General features: G+C 33.7%; 1 protein-coding gene across 1 annotated transcript in view; it reads left to right on the top strand.

The window, feature by feature from the left end:
- LOC111148839 (adhesion G protein-coupled receptor L3) overlaps positions 1–9586 on the top strand; it is a 570699-nt gene extending 561113 nt beyond the window's left edge. The window contains exons 23-25 of the mRNA XM_022505656.1: positions 2044–2172; positions 6713–6730; positions 8643–9586. Coding sequence (XP_022361364.1) covers positions 2044–2172; positions 6713–6730; positions 8643–9442 — 947 coding nt within the window. The 3' untranslated portion in view covers positions 9443–9586. The remainder of the gene's footprint in view (positions 1–2043; positions 2173–6712; positions 6731–8642) is intronic.
- Positions 9587–16762: the final 7176 nt, after the last annotated feature.

Raw genomic sequence — 16762 nt, 5'->3', positions numbered from 1 at the left:
CCACAAGGAAGCCTCATGTTGCCTGTTTATAACCATATGACCACATCCGCTTCCCTCCCCCTTGCATCTTTAACTCTATCAACCACTAATCTCTTCCCCGTTTCTATAATTTTGTCATTTCAAGAATGGTATCTATATTAAAAATACTTAATATTTAATAAAATTTATATATATTAATAAATTATAAATATGTATTATAAATAAATAATCTCCATATATATGGAATCATTTAGTACATAACCTTTTGGATTGTCTTTTTTACTCTCTCTCATTATCCAGCAATTCATCCAGTTTGTTATGTGTATCAGTACCCGTTCCTTTTTATTGCTGAGTAGTATTCCATTGTAAGGACGTGCCACAGATTGTTAAACCATTCACCAGCTGAAATTATGGGCTGTTTCCTGTTACAGACTATTATAAATAGAGCTGCGTGAACATCCACGAATAGGTTTTTATGGAGACATAAGTTTCCATTTCATCTGGGATGAGTGTCCAAGAGTACAATCACCGGGTGGTACCATAACTGCATGGTTAGTTCTATAAGTAACTGCCTAACTATTTTCCAGAGTAGCTGTACTCTCTTACATTCCCCCAGCGAAGTGTGAATGATCACTTTCTTTTCACCCTCGCCAGCATTTAATTTTGTCACCACTGAAATTTCCAGTGTCTAGTGATATCATGTTGCTATTTTAAACTGTATTTCCCCTATAGATAATAGCATTTCTTTTCATGGGCTTGTTTGTCACCTGTATATCCTCTGCTATGAAATGTCTGTTTATGTCTTTGGCCCGTTCTCTAATTGGATTGGGTTTTTTTGTTTGTTTGTTTGTTTGTTTTCTGTTTTGGGGTTTTTTATTGTTGTTGTTTTACTGTTGACGTTTGAGAGTTCTTTCAATATTCCAGATACTAATCTTTTGTTGAATTGCAAATATGTGTGCATTTGTTAGCAAATATTTTCTCCTGGTCTGTAGATCATATTTTCATTCTCTAATGTATATATTAAAGTAACCATTTATTTGTGTTCAACCCGACTATCCCCATACAATTTACATTTTCCTGTCCTCAGTCACATTTTCTTTATCAATTAACATAAAAATGCATTCTGCCTTCATTTTATACATGACCTAATTATATTTAATAAAACTGTTACTGTGATCTTTTGGGTTTTTTTGGTTAAGCAGTTTTGGAAAGTGGGAGGTTACAACTCATACTGATGATATGTTTGGAACTAAGTACCTCTATTCACAAAGAGATGAAATAATTTTACTCTGCGACTTTGCTGTGCCAAAGTTCAAACAACCAGTTGGAAAATGGAAAATGGAATTATATATGTGCTGGATATTACAGAGTGCATATTTTTTAAAAATATTTTAAAATAACATCCATATGATTATTTTATCAGATTTGTAAATTCACCTAATTAGTATGCTTACTACGGTGTACTAATAAGAGTGATTATGTATTATTTTATTTCATCTTAAGGAAATCCTTTCCATAGAATTTTAAGAAATGTCAAATTCTTCTGTTGTGTCAACAACTGCTCTCCAAATAAGTGTTTTATCGTAAATGTTGCCTTTTATTCTTTTTTTAATTTTCATTGAGAACAACCCAGTGGTTTCTGTGAATGAGGGAATGTTTTGTTTATTTTGGCTTTTCTTTCTGTGCTTTAATTTTTTTTCCAGCTTTTGTTTTGTTTTGTTTTGTTTGTATGGAAGACTGTATTTTGCTTTTTTTAATTTTAATTTTTCTTTTTAATTTTTAGCAAGCATGGGAATAAATTCTTGCTTACACTTTGGGAAAGAGAACACCCTAAATGTGGCTTAATCAACATTGTAAACCATTTTCTTTCCCACTGACTCTCGGATATGTGCATTATTGGAAACGTGTGCTTTAGTGGCATATATTTTTGAGTCTAATTAGCTGCCTGCCTGTAATCAGGACTGTATCAACTGTTGTCATTCTAAATGTTTCCTTTCTTTTTTTCAAACACATTTGCCTGATTGACCTTTTTTTTTTCTCTGTCTTTCTATGGGGCTGCTCCAGGAGCCATGGCTAATCATCTTATAAGCAATGCTCTGCTTCGTCCGCATGGTACTAACAATCCCTATAATACATTGCTTGGGGAACCGGCGGTCTGTAACAACCCTTCTGTCAGCATGTACAACGCACAAGGTGTGCTGGAGTTTATCTTAATTTTTTCAAGTGAGAGTCCCATTTTATGTAGCTTTTATGGCCACATTCTATTTTTCTTTCCTTCCACCTGCCTTTCCTTCTTTTGGAAGCAGACACACAGACTCCTTCCACCCCTCTTGGTGCTTTTATTTTCCATTTTCCTTAGGTTTTCCTTAGTAACAGCTGGATCCCTTCCTTCTGATAAACAAATGCTTGACTCATCAATCTGTGTTTGTAACGTTTTAAAATGTATTGTGATGTGTCAGTGCTTTTCTTGTTGTTGATTAATTTCTATATTAAATACCTATGTATTTATTTTGAGAAATGAGACATTTGCTTAAGGTAAGTAAGATAAAGGAGGACTTGATTCAAGAGTCTCAGTGTTATAAGACCAAGAAAATGAGCTTACGTTATTAAGCCATGACGCACACTCTAGGCGCGAGGCATCAGTATTGGTGAAAGCACTTAGGCCAACTCCATGGAAAATTACATGGAACTAAGCCGTGGAGAAACGAGCCATTCAGTTTGCTACTGAACTGAACAATAGCAAGTCAGGTTCCACACTAGCTTGCCATTACCAAGGTGAGCTGGCTCAGGAAGGTCATGATTTTTTTTCCCCCCCTACTGTGGCTATGTGTGAAAAACAAGGCTTTGGGATATGGTTCTTCTGAATATCCTCCAGCTTTAAAGGATAAAAAAGTTTAATCTCATGTCAAATAAATAACCATAAATCTCTTTAAAACCACTTCTATTATAAGTGTTTGGACATGACTCTACCTTTTCTAAGAATAAAAAAATGTATTGAAGCGCAAGAAATTAAAAATATCCATATCCTATGGAAGAGACCACAGGAAAGAACTATTCAAATAAAAGTTTCCTAAAGGAAAAGCCCTAGTTAGGGATCCAATTATGTAATATTATATTTGAAAGAAAATTCACTGTAACAAAGAGGCTTAAGTGGTTCTTTGAAGTTGGATGTGTTAGATTAGCCATATTTAGCTTTCCCAGGCAATTTTGAATAAAATTCCTGTTATTCTCAGTGGGCATCTTTGTGCTTTCTTTTCTTTCTCAGTCAGAGGTGAAATATGAGTGTCGCGAGTGAGTAAAACTCAGTGTGGATGGCTGTTCCATACAAGTGTGTGTGTTACAGCACTGCCATTGGGTGTCTAAAACCTTCTGAGTTTCCTACGTGACACCTTGTCAGATACGTAGGATGATGTTAAATTATCTTAAAAATACTGAAGTCAGTAACACAGAAGTGACTTCAGGAATATGGTCAAGCTGTTTCTCACTAAGATGAAGTAATTAAGGGAACTTTTGATTTATCAAGTTCCATAAGGCCTGCCTGTCTTAGAATCAAAAGAAGGAACAGAGCTCATGGACCCTGACGTTCTGTCAGCCCGTGTGCCTCTCTGATGGGACCCTTCTGACCTCAGGATTTCAGACTTGCAATGGTTGAAATGCTGCATTTGTTACATATATTTTTTCCTTCCAGTGAGCTGAAATTTGCCTCTGGGCAGGACGCTTTGATTTGCCCTCTAGAGCAAAGAAGAGCAAAGTATTCTTCTGCTCTCAGTGTCAGTCCTTTTAAATACTTTGAAAGCAGCTCATCTGGCTTCTTCCGGTCCTCCATTTCCCTAGTGCCATCAGTATGAGATAGCTTCTGGGTCCTCCTTCATGGTTCCCCTTCGGAGTCGTCTCTCCTTTGTCGATGTCCCTGTTTCACTGTGGCACTCAATGAACTGTACATTTCACAACACAATAAATGTGGCTGGACAGAACAATTTTGCAGACCTTTGAACGCTTGTGTTTTTTTTTTAAATTAGGCTAAGTGACAGATAATTGTGTCATTATAAACATTTTACAATGTACTGACATATCAGTAAGTTTTCAGTAATGTTAGGTGAAGATTTGCATTGTATCTGCAAATTAAATCTATTCTACATTCACTTTATGCAAAGAGTTGTTAAAAAACCATAAAAATTGTTTAATTTATTTAATATTGTTATAAAACAAATAAAAATTTAAATAACCTTTTCTTCAGCTTTTTTATCAGATATAATTTCTAATGCCTTGTGTAATGAACAACTAATAATTATTAATCTATGTTTTCCCTAATTCAATATCTGCCTTCGTATTTTATTTTTACCGGTATCATAAATTAGGGGATTTTTCTAAGGATGGAACACTACTATAAACACTATGAAAGTGAAGTTTTCTCAACACAACATTTAAAATAATACCATATAGGTATAAAGTTTTATTCCTGTGAAATTTATTACTGAATACTGCTCTTAAGATTATCAATAAATACACAAAGGATTCTTCTGAATGGATTTATTGTGTTTGTCAGTAAATTAAGTCTACTGACTTTTCTTAAAAATGAGAGTAAATAATTTTATTCATGTTTATCAGAGTCAGAAGTGAGATTGTTTAACTGTTTTATGTGTAAAAATTTGTTAAGATGTTAAACTATAGTAGTGCTTAATGTAATTCTTTTTACCACTGACCAAAAATATATCTTAGTGTTTGTCATGTTGCTACTAATCTTATGCTTTCAGATGAATGCACTTAATATTCTTACTGGCAAGGGGAAATCTTACATGAAATATAGGTGGCTCGGTATGTACTGCAGTGGTTTATGTTGAATTACCGCTTGGTTCTGTTCTGTGGGTTCTCTTAATTCAGTTGCACCCGTGCTATCCAAGCAAAGAAGCATTCAGATTTAAAGTATCCATATTTGTTTGTAATATCTTTACTTAAAATATGTAGAGATGTGTTTATAGAGTTACTGAAGCGTATAGAGTTAGGAATAAAGATGACTAATCTACTTTTATTATATTGGATTCAGAGTCTGTCTGTGGAAATATTTAAAACTTCATGCATAGTATTTCTGGACCATTATCATCTTGTCAGTGCTAGAGAATTCAATTTTTGTAAGATAAATCTTGCTATAGATTAACCTGTCAACAAGACATAAAATAGAGAGGAAGTCATGATTTTACAAAATAATTTACATTTTAAAGTAATTTAATTCTATCCTCCAACTTAAAGAAAGACATACCCTTAGGACAGGATATAATGAAGGATATGTTATAGTCGGTAAGATTACAAGATTATATTATAAAATATATAAATAAATATTCTGTTATGGCTTCAAAGCCTAAGGCGGATATGAAGAGGACATAGGTGGCGGTGCACAGAGGAAATCTTGGAGATTTCCTTTCCGATCTCAGTTCTGCCACCATTAGCAGGTTGGGGTTAGATGGGGCTCAGCCTGTCTTGGCTGTAGTTTCTTCATCCCTGAAAAGCAGGGGCTGAACTTCAGTCATCTCTCGTGGGCTTTCCAGTTCTAAAATTCTGTCATTTAGGGAAGGAGCCATGATGAGCTTACAAACGATTTCCATCTGTTAATATACTGGTTTGGCTCTTCAAATTATTTTTCTAAAGTGTTTTGGAAACTTTAAAAGAACTTTCCTCTCCATTTTGAAATATTGTTGGTCTTTTCTGAGAAACGAATCAACTTCTAAGTCCAAAAACCGTATCTCTAAAGCAATGGTTAATGTATAATCAGCTGGGATCTCCTGAAATGAGCTAGCCCAATGAGCTTCCTGGTTTTTATGTTTGTGATGATTTAACCTTCCTGTAAACAAATTCAGCAAGAGCTGTCCTTTAGGACCTGATTAAAATATGAGTGTGTTTTTTTTTTTTCAAAATAATTTTGCTAGGATTGTTTTTTAAAGGATTAACTCTAAAATTGTTTGATTGCAAATGATTATGCAACAATCCTGAAGAAAATCTGGTATTGATGGTGGTATTTTTCTTCCCCTCACGTTGTCTTGATACCGAATAATGGTTGGATTTAACCTTTTTCTTTCTCCATAGTTACACAACTTTTGAATAAGAGTTCCAGAAATGACAGTTCTGATCAGTATTATTCACAAATGATAAGAAGCATTTGTATAGGTACAGTGGGGGAAAGATACCTTTTTACATGAAGAGAAAAGATACATAAAGGAAAAACACACAATTATGGAAACCTACAACTGTGGTTTTTTTTCTCTGTATACAAGCTAAAGATTTGATATAATTTCACTGAAAAATTTTAAAGTTAAATAACATTCCTTAGAAGCAGGTATGTTCAGATAAACATACACATAATATACGGATTATTGAAATATAGTTGTGGGAATTGTCATGGCTTGCACTCAAATCTTTACTCTCCTCGGTTGGTGTAATAATCTTAACTTTAAAATAAATGTGTTTTTGTTTGACATTTATAAACTGTACGAACGCTTATTAAAGTCTCATTTTATTAGCATGTGTTAAGAGGGGTTTCTTATTTTCTGACTAACATTTCAGTATTTTTAATTATGATAAACCATGTAACACAGACTCATGAATTTTGGGGCAGTGGAAATTATTTCCTTTGACTCTTTTTTCTGCATATCATCAATTTGCTTTTTACTCATGTTTCTTCTACTGTCGCTGTAAGCTTACTTGTTGTTTTTTCTTTCCTTTTCTTCATGCTGTCGTTTAGAGCCCTACAGAGAGACAAGTATGGGAGTAAAGCTAAACATTGCATATCAAATGTAATTTTTTTTAGTTCACTTTTATTGCATCACATATAGATGATGTAGTTATTAAAAACAGTTCATCTCACAATTTAAAAACTAAAGAGCCTATGAATCGACTTAAATAAATTTATGTTAATAGAGATTAGACGCTTTTGTTGTCTGATTCTTTTACTGTGTCACATGATCAACATAGTTTTTAAGTCTCATGTAATGTTTGTGTGAGTTAAATTGTTTTTAAATTAAGCATTTATTTTTGCTAAGTAATGCATAAACTTTTAATTTTTATTAGTACATTCCATCATACAAATGTATGTCCCATGCAGCATACCCACTTTATTTTACTATGGCTGTTTCCAACCTGTACCTAATGCATTGACAACAGAAATAATACACACGTTTCAATGCATCAGTCACTCAACCATAACCATCCAGCATACCATAGCGCCCTCCTCAGCAGCAATCACCCATCACATATGGCCCTTTAAAGAGCATTTACTTTTATTTTTCTTAACATTGTGGATTTGTCTACAAGATATCTTATAACATGAAAATAAATCGCTTCACCCTATGTCTGTGATGGCTGCTTTTTAATGAATATTTTATGCATTCCTGTTTTGGGGAACTGTTACTTGAGTACAGAGTATGCATCAGAAGTCCGTATAAAATAGAGTCCACACTTTATTTAAACCAGCCATGAACGAGTTCAGTTTTGATAAACATAACTGCATCACAGATATAGAATGAATGCTATATTTTCACAAGTTAGTAGTGTATTGAGAAGTTTAATAGAATTCTTCTATTAATTGTTCTGTAAAGAAATATCCTTTCTTATTTACGAGTATTGGTTAAATGTTTGTGTTTTATTTTCTTTCGTGGTTGCATTTGAACTGACTTTGGAACTATTATAGATTCTTGGATTTCTGTTTATTCAAGAGAATGCAAAAACCTTGAAGAAGCATGTGGTTAAATTTTATTTCACTGCAACTATTTCTTCCCAGAATAAAATGTTTAATCTCCTTTAAATTCAAAGTTTAGTATATGCACACAAAGTCATCATTCATTATGGCATGGGATCTTTAATACCAACACTATGTTTTTAGGAATCATATCCCTGTGTCTTTACACATTTTCTTGTAGTCTTACCTACTGACCCTAAACAATCACTAATGGGTTTATAGGTAGAAAAAAATTTAGAAAGTAAATCCAACTAGTTTTGTTTTGAAAGTTTCTATGTGCAAATTATTTTGATGTGCCACTTATCTGACTAAGCATTATTTCATGACTACATCATACTGACAAATTTAACATAATCCTTTTGTGGTTTTGTGTGTAGGAATTAATTTGAATCTCACAAAATTATATATCAAATTGTTAGAAAGTGCTTGATTCTTTTACTTTTGACAGTATATTCAAAGCACCACACATGAATTATGTTAATATTATACCTATTTTAATGTTAAGACATGTAAAATTAAAGATAATGAATTACTGAATTGACTTTGATGTGTATAAATTGAAAGCAACGAATGATTACACCAAAATTTTGTGTTTGTTTTTTTTTTCTAAGTTATAACCAGATATGCTTCAGATAATATCAGGCAATGTTTGTGTGGAAATTGCAAATTGATAGCTTTTTAAAAATTATTATTTTAAAGATTTATTTTAGATACCTATCCATTTCTAAGGTTTCTATCGATTGTCCAAGTGTATATATAATATGTACATATAGACTTAATAGTATTTTTTGTTTACTTCCAAACATTTTATTACTTATTTAAACATGCTAGCAATTTATACATACTTCATAGTCAAGTGTTTTTCTTTTGTGTTTGTGTGTGTGTGTTCTACGGCCAGTTGGATGTAAATGTCATAGTGTTCTGTAATCTTTTTCAGAGGGGCTTCTGAACAATGCCAGGGATACAAGTGTCATGGATACTCTACCACTGAATGGTAACCATGGCAATAGTTACAGCATTGCCAGTGGTGAGTACCTGAGCAACTGTGTGCAAATCATAGACCGTGGCTATAACCACAACGAGACCGCCCTAGAGAAAAAGATTCTGAAGGAACTCACTTCCAACTATATCCCATCTTACCTGAACAACCACGAGCGCTCCAGTGAACAGAACAGGAATCTGATGAACAAGCTGGTGAATAACCTTGGCAGCGGGAGTGAAGATGATGCCATTGTCCTGGATGACGCCACCTCCTTTAACCATGAGGAGAGTTTGGGCCTGGAACTCATTCATGAGGAATCTGATGCTCCTTTGCTTCCCCCAAGAGTTTACTCTGCAGAGAACCACCAGCCACACCATTACACCAGAAGGCGGCTCCCCCAAGACCACAGTGAGAGCTTTTTCCCTTTGCTAACCAACGAGCACACAGAAGATCTCCAGTCACCCCATAGGGACTCTCTGTACACCAGCATGCCGGCACTGGCTGGTGTGCCTGCCGCGGAGAGTGTTACCACCAGCACCCAGACCGAACCCCCACCGGCCAAATGTGGTGATGCCGAAGATGTTTACTACAAAAGCATGCCAAACCTAGGCTCCAGAAACCACGTCCATCAGCTGCACACCTACTACCAGCTAGGGCGTGGTAGCAGTGATGGATTTATAGTTCCTCCAAACAAAGATGGGACCCCTCCAGAGGGCAGTTCAAAAGGACCAGCTCATTTGGTCACTAGTCTATAGAAGATGACACAGAAATTGAAACCAACAAAACTGCTAACACCTGGTGGACTGTTCTGAGTTGATATAAGCAGTGGTAATAATGTGTGTACTCCTAAATCTTTATGCTGTTCTTGAAAGACAAACACAGACTTTCAGACTTTTTTTTTTTTTTTTTTAACTGGGATTTATAGGTCAGCCCAGGGGAGAAAGATAACTGCTGAAATTCCCCTGTGCCCTCTCCTTTCCTGTCTTTCCCCCTCAGATGGAGACTTCATTATGTTAATGAACGAGATATGAAGAAGATGGCGCTCATTGTGGCCTTGTTGAATTCTGTTGTGTTTGTTCTAACATCTCTGATGCTCTGTTACTATAATAACAAGGACCTGATTTTTAAAAGGCCAGAATGGTTGTTTGAAATTAGTAACAATGCTGCATCTAGATTGGAGTGCTGCACAAACATAAAAACAAAGGAAAACTGTATCACATAGTGGTTTTTAGTCACTCACAACCTGAATTCACCACAGCAGGAATAGCTGTGGAATACAAAATAAAACAACAAAATAATGAAATGGAGGGGAATTCTAGAATTATATGCTAAATGCATATTTTATGATTTGCTGTATTAACTGATGATAAAACTAATGTCAGAAAAAAATGAACAATTTCTATGTAATGTACAGATACTAGCATTGCACATATAGTCAGCTTTCTGTTCCTCCAGAATTTGAGTCCTGTTAATGTAGTGGAAAAAAAGAGATATTTTCTTTTTCTTTTGTGCTGGTCTTGCAAGTTTGTCTACCAGTAAGAGAGCAAAGTTTCCTTCCTTTCTTCTTTCTTTTCTTTCTTCCTTATTTTCTTTTCCTTTTGTTCTCTCTTTTTCTTTTCTTGTTTCTTTTTCTTTCTTTCTTTATTTCTCTTTCTTTTTTTATTGCTTTTTGCTTTTTTTTTTCCTTTAAAATTTCACCTGGCAAAAAAATAAATAAATAAATAAATGAAACTATCACTTTATAAGAATCATTTTCTAGTAATACAAACAAATTATTTTTTACAAAAAAAAATAAAATAAATAAAATTAGACTTCCTTCCCTCACTATATATCTTTATTCAGTCAGAGTATTTCCAAGAGCATTTTTGCAAATTAGAGCAGGACGAACTTTTCTGTTTACAGTGCACATTTGTTGTAATGCAAAGCATATTTGGCAAGCAGTTCATCACCAAGACAGTAGCTATGATTCTAGAAGTCAAGAGGTGTCAATAGAACTAGTGGGGCTTCTGCATGTGAAAAAAAAAAAAAAAACTAAAACAAAACAGTATCCCATAGGCGTTTAAGTGCTGAATGCTCAGTCCGATCCCCAAGTGGGCACCTGCACTATCAATTTTTAAAGGAAATTCACTCCCTTGTAGTAAGAATCAAAAGGTCAAGTTATTTTGAAGTGATTTTTTTAAAGCTCTTCTGTTTATTAACAGGAAGATTTATTTATTTGACAGGATTTTAAGTAATGTAGGAATACAAGAGGTAAATTAGCAGCACATATAATTTTTTTTTAAAATTTATGATCCATTTTGTATGGTCTCAAAGTTGGATGACCTCATTACTAATATTTGTTGTAAAAGTGAAACTTGTTTGCCAACCAATAAACAACTGATTGAGATTTAGAAGATACTGTTTTGCTGTATGTACTATATGATTAACTACTCTTTTCATTTTTCTCGTCTTTCCTTCTGTTTTCATTATATATACTTTGCTAATCCTCTATGGCCCAAATGAGCCATGAAAAGAAATCAAATCTGCCTAGATGAATAACCTAAGCACAAAATTATACCATTTTTTCAGACAAACCAGAAAAATGGGACGGGCATGTTTATGTTGGATGAAATAAGATGTATAAATTACTTTAAAGCAGGTTAATATATGTTACTATGTCAGCTGGAGTCACCATGCCTACCATAAAAACCAGCTTCAATCAGAGATTTAAGTACTGAATTAGAGGAGAGGGTGCATCATGTATTTTCCTTCCTTGTAAGTCCCACTTCAATGTTTGAAATTCAAAGCCACTCAATTGGCTAAAAAATGCCAGAATAACGGCAAAATGATTATCCATTTTATAAAGATAAGATATTTTTATGCTAATTTTTTTGTTCCATATATGGAAAAAAAGTCCTTTCAAAGAAACTTTCTAGATCTTCAGTAACTGAAGAACATTTTCCAGCAGTGTCTAAGCATGGAGTCCCTTCTAGAGCAAAGCCAGAATGAATTTGCCAAATCATAATTTCCTGGAGTATGTTTTGGTGATTTCTTTTTTTTTTTCTTTTTTTCCTCCAAATCTAAACAACACCCACGTATAAATTAATTTTTTAAATTAAGATGAGAAGAAGTAGTTTACAAAGTAGCCAGTAATCTATATACAGTTTAAAAATAAATGACAAAAAAACAAAATTCTGTGCTGGGCCAGAGTACATCATAACCTTGATATCACCTCAGAATATCTTATTCATCGTACTTTTTTGGTCACTTAACATAAGTATTTTTTAAGTCTCCAGATTTTTCCTAAGTTGCAGGAGAACCTCAAGCTTTAATGGTAATTAGGTTTTTTCAGACCACACTATTGGCAATATTAGCACCTGACAGGTGGTTAGCCTTTCTGTTGCATAGAATATGTTTGGTAATGAAAGAACCGTTTTTAGACAAGTTTAAGGTAACTTCAGAAACACAGAGGTCGGTCTGTGGATTATGAGCATTTATGCTTGTTTTGCAAGTTCGACAGAAATCTATGCGAAGGCAGCTCTGTCAGTAAGAAACTAGTTTCACAGAACAATGGGGACACTACCTCAACTCAGCTTGCTGATGCTGCCCGTTCTGATTTTCAGATATCGCTACCTCCCTGCCCATTATCTTTTATGTTTCATTACAGGGAAATTTGAAACAGGTAGCCTCCCCAGCTTTACATAGACCAAGCTGAAGAAAATCACTTGGATACACAAACTGGTGCAGAAGGCCATTGCGTACTGTCCGTTACTACCACACTCTTGCATCAAGATGAAAGGATGAGATTCTCGAATTTGAACGCATCATAATTGATGTGCTTTCAGAAAAACTTAAGATCCCAAAGACTTTTACAGAAAGAGATTGTTCCCCAAGTTTTATGTGACTATAACAAAATGGTAAAGGAACTAATTATGTATACATTTCAGAAGAAATGTGTGTATAATCTAACATGTATTCATTTAGTCCGTCTTACACTAGCAAGGGTTGAATTCCTGAACTTGACTTTTTCCCCCATGTATTCCCTTGTGTAGCTAATGATAAATTAATAATTTTAAAGTTTTTCTTGTTTTTTTAGCACCTTTGGTGGACTCTATTTTAATACCCTGTGCCATCCATGACCTCCTTATCTGAATATTTCTGATGTTTATCTGATTTTCTGTAAAGTCAATTTTCACCAAACAGACATCCTGTACATACATAGCACACTATTTCGATAGCTGCAAGTAAAAGTTATGCCAATGAAACAAACCAATAATTATTTCCTAGTAAAATAATGTTTTCATAATATTTTACTCTTGAACTTTTTTTTCTTTTCTTTTTGAGGTCTATTTCTTGTTACTTTATCAGGACACTAGCTAATAGACCTCATGTTTAGCTGATTCACAAACTGTTGGATTGTTGCACAGCCCATGTTCTTAATTGATGATATTTATAGAGAAATCTAAATTTTGTGAAGGAGAAATAGATTTGATTTCCCTTCGGTTTTTTTGAGTGTCCCTCTGGTTCCACTCTACTAAAGTCAAAAATACTAAAATACTAAAAAAATACTAAAAATACTAAAACTGAATAATAAATTGCTATGCTAAAATAATTACAATGACAAAAATAAATTTGTGTGATAACCATTACGTTGAAATGAAAATAATCAGGAAACTGTATTGATCAAGTGCAGATAATGGAAATACCCTTAACTTCCTGTCAAACAAATTTACAAAAGACTCTAAATTAAAAGTCTGGTTTATGATCTATATTTTTAAAATCCCCATTAACCTAAAAATGTCAACATATTGATAAAGGATTTTAAAATTAAGTGTTTTTTTTAATTTGTTTTAACTTAGTTGGTATGACGAAACTTTTCGTGGTAATGGAGATAAACATATAAGAGAATTAGTAATATTCATATAGAACCCATAGATGTAATTTTAGGCACTATCTCCAGCTTTTTCCCCCACACATGTTCAAATCGAGTGACTGGTTTGCTCACTTCAAAAAAAATGACATTAAAAACTTAAAAATTTACTTTCTGCATTATAGAGACCAAAAAAGGGAATGGAAAAATAATTTCTGCGTTGCGTGAAGGTCAACTCCAAACTAATCAGTAATCATCTCCTATTAGTGAAAGAATAATTTGTTTTTAGAAGCTGTTCATTGGTACTGTACCAAGGTGCTACTGCTTGAGAATTTTTTGGAAAAAAAATAAACAAAACAAAACACTATAGGACTACTGTGTCAATTCAGATTAGAGAGAAAGAGCTATACAAACTCAAACCCTAATTTGATTTTGAGCAATTCTAAAAATGGTGACATTAATGTCTTTTCTTCTCTAACAGAAGTACGTGAGATAAAATAACAGTATGTATGATCTTCCTAGTATACTGTAGTACCAACATATTAAGATTTAATTAGCTCATGTTTAGTAATTCATGATTATAACTTACTGCATAAATAATTACTATGCATTTCTAAAAATACTTTAAGTGTATCTTATGTTAGATTTCTGCACATTAATAAATTAGGAACATGGAAGCACAAGAATGAAGCAGCAACATTACAAATTAGCTTATGGAAGCATTTTGGTGCAAAAGAATTCTACGTGGAAACCTTCCTGGAGATCATAAAATAGATTTGATGTGAATCCCTACCATAAATTCAGTTTTGGAATTAGCAAATACATCCTTTTTAAACCACCTGAAAAATATTGATAAATATCTAAATTTTCATTTCTCCCATCCAAGTACTATCCAGGCCCGACCCTGCTTAGCTTCCGAGATCAGACGAGATCGGTAAATTTTCATTTCTAATTAAAAAGTGATGGTAGCTGCTTCTTTCCTGCTTAGGCCATCAGAAGAATCTCCGATTTGCTAATTAACCTCATTACTTCTACTTACCCTTTGCTTCAAAAGTGAAATCAATCTTTAACTTTCACCTATACACACACTTACATATCTTACATATTTTGATTCCTTTTATTTACAGCTTGCAGAGGAAATAACTTTGTGATTTTTGCAATGAAACAGGTAGTTATTATGGTTTTGCCTCTTTCATTTTCAATAAAGTTATTGCTATACCCTCTTTCAAAAAACTTAGAAGTCAACATGTCTTTAACATCCAGGACCCTTAAGTTAGTATTCTAATGTCTTCATTTCAGCTATGTTTTGATTTTTCTTCCTCTCCTTTAGTAGTATGTCACACAAATTTTTCTCATTTATGTCCCATTAGAGCATTTCAAAGGTAAATGCAAACTATGATTTTTTAAGAAGGCATGCGAAAGAAGAACTTTGACTTATATGAAGAAGTCAAGGAAGACTATGCATGGGGAAAAAAACCTCTATTGGGATAACCAGGTCTTTTTAATCACAGTATGACTAGAAAAAGGGGAGAACCAAGTTGGTAGACTTACGGTGAGGTAGCAGGACCTAAATTAGAGTTACAGAGAAAAAAATTCCAGGAAAAAATAACGAAATCGTTCAGAGTGGTAAAAATCTTAAACAGTGTACCAAATGCAATTGATGTATTAAAGCAAAAATTGAAGTACCACATTATAATTTTATCCTGCTGATTCCACAGGAAACTCTAAACACTTTTCACACTCTTTAGGTATTCCTTGTCTAGCCACACCTTGTCTCAAGGAAACATCAATATTTTATAAATGTTTCTTAAATATAAGTATTTTTGCCTCAATTCACTTTCACTCTCCAGTCTGCTTACTCTTGTATGCCAACACAGTTAATGCTACTAGTAGCTTTGTACCTTTTAGAGCTTTATTATGAATCTTTCTAATAAACATAAAATTAATATTAAATTGGAATTATGTACATTGTGCAAGATAATTCATAACCAAGCAATATTCATATTACAGGATAATTTATTATATCTATGAATATTACATTGAGACTGAACAAATAATTACACAGCTGAAAATATTACTCTCAAGTCCTCTCTCTCTTCAATTATTATAGTCAATTCGTAAAATTCTGCCGACAGTTGTATGACATGTTATCAAAGTACTCCATAATCCAAATGTGTCTAAAAGTATTCCCACTGCTTCTTTCATTCTAGAATGCTAAAGGAAAGAGCTTGAAAGAAGAGGAAAGGAAAGCCGACTTCTAAGGATCTAATTTAGATTAACATTGCCATTCAGAATGAATAATTTTGAAATGAGAATGTTCCACTCTGTGATCTAAGGTTATTAAAGATTTACAATTGGTCCAATATTGGAGGATTTTAAATTTTAAAAGAGTTAAGTTTTTCTCAATGGCCCAAGAATGCAGAATTTCACACTACATTGGCAAGGAAATGTGTTTAAGTTCCCTACCTAACTTAGCTTTTTAAAGGTTAAAAATTCCCTGATTCTTCTGAAGGCAAAACTGGCAAAATGATCCTGGCTTCAAAATGAAATGGCTTGGTTGACTTCGAAAAACCTTTGGCAAAACTCATGAATGTCATCAACTCTTGAACAGTAGGCAGAGGTCTTTGGGGATGGAACTCAGGATACAATGACTAGAACCCAGTGTCTTCTTATGCTGATCACTGCCTAGTCTTCTAGAGCATTTTTAATGCCCTGAATTTCAAGTTGTCACAATGTCTTATGTTTTGGATAACATCATGAATCAAGAGAGATGAGGAAAAACACTTAAAGTTGGTTTCCATGCCTCATTTCAGAATAAAGATTTCCTTTACCATCCTAAGTAATAAAAGATGATATGTCTTGAAACAGCTGTAGACAATCAATGTGTTCATTTATAAACAAGTCTTCTTTGTATATTCTGACAATAATCTTTGCCTATGAACTACAAAATCAATAGCAGTAGAGTCAGCTTGATTTCCTTTGATTTGGCTTCTGTGGATGTATTGGAAGTAGAAGGATAACCTGGGAAGTTTTTCCATACTGTTTTCCCACTTGCCAAGCATTAAATCTAATTCAAGATAGATCTTTTTTAAAAATGATAGTTTATTTTTAAAAATAACTAATTAAGTTATTTCTCATCGATAGGAACAATTTCTCTTTTTAGGAACAAGAATATAGCTATTGCAGGCTCTGGTCTCTTACCATTCTCATATATTTACACGTGGAA

The sequence above is a fragment of the Enhydra lutris genome, unplaced genomic scaffold (assembly GCF_002288905.1).
Source record: "Enhydra lutris kenyoni isolate GAN:26980312 unplaced genomic scaffold, ASM228890v2 scaffoldscaffold21, whole genome shotgun sequence".
NCBI lineage: Eukaryota > Metazoa > Chordata > Mammalia > Carnivora > Mustelidae > Enhydra > Enhydra lutris.
This window is presented reverse-complemented; position numbering and strand designations above follow the sequence as displayed.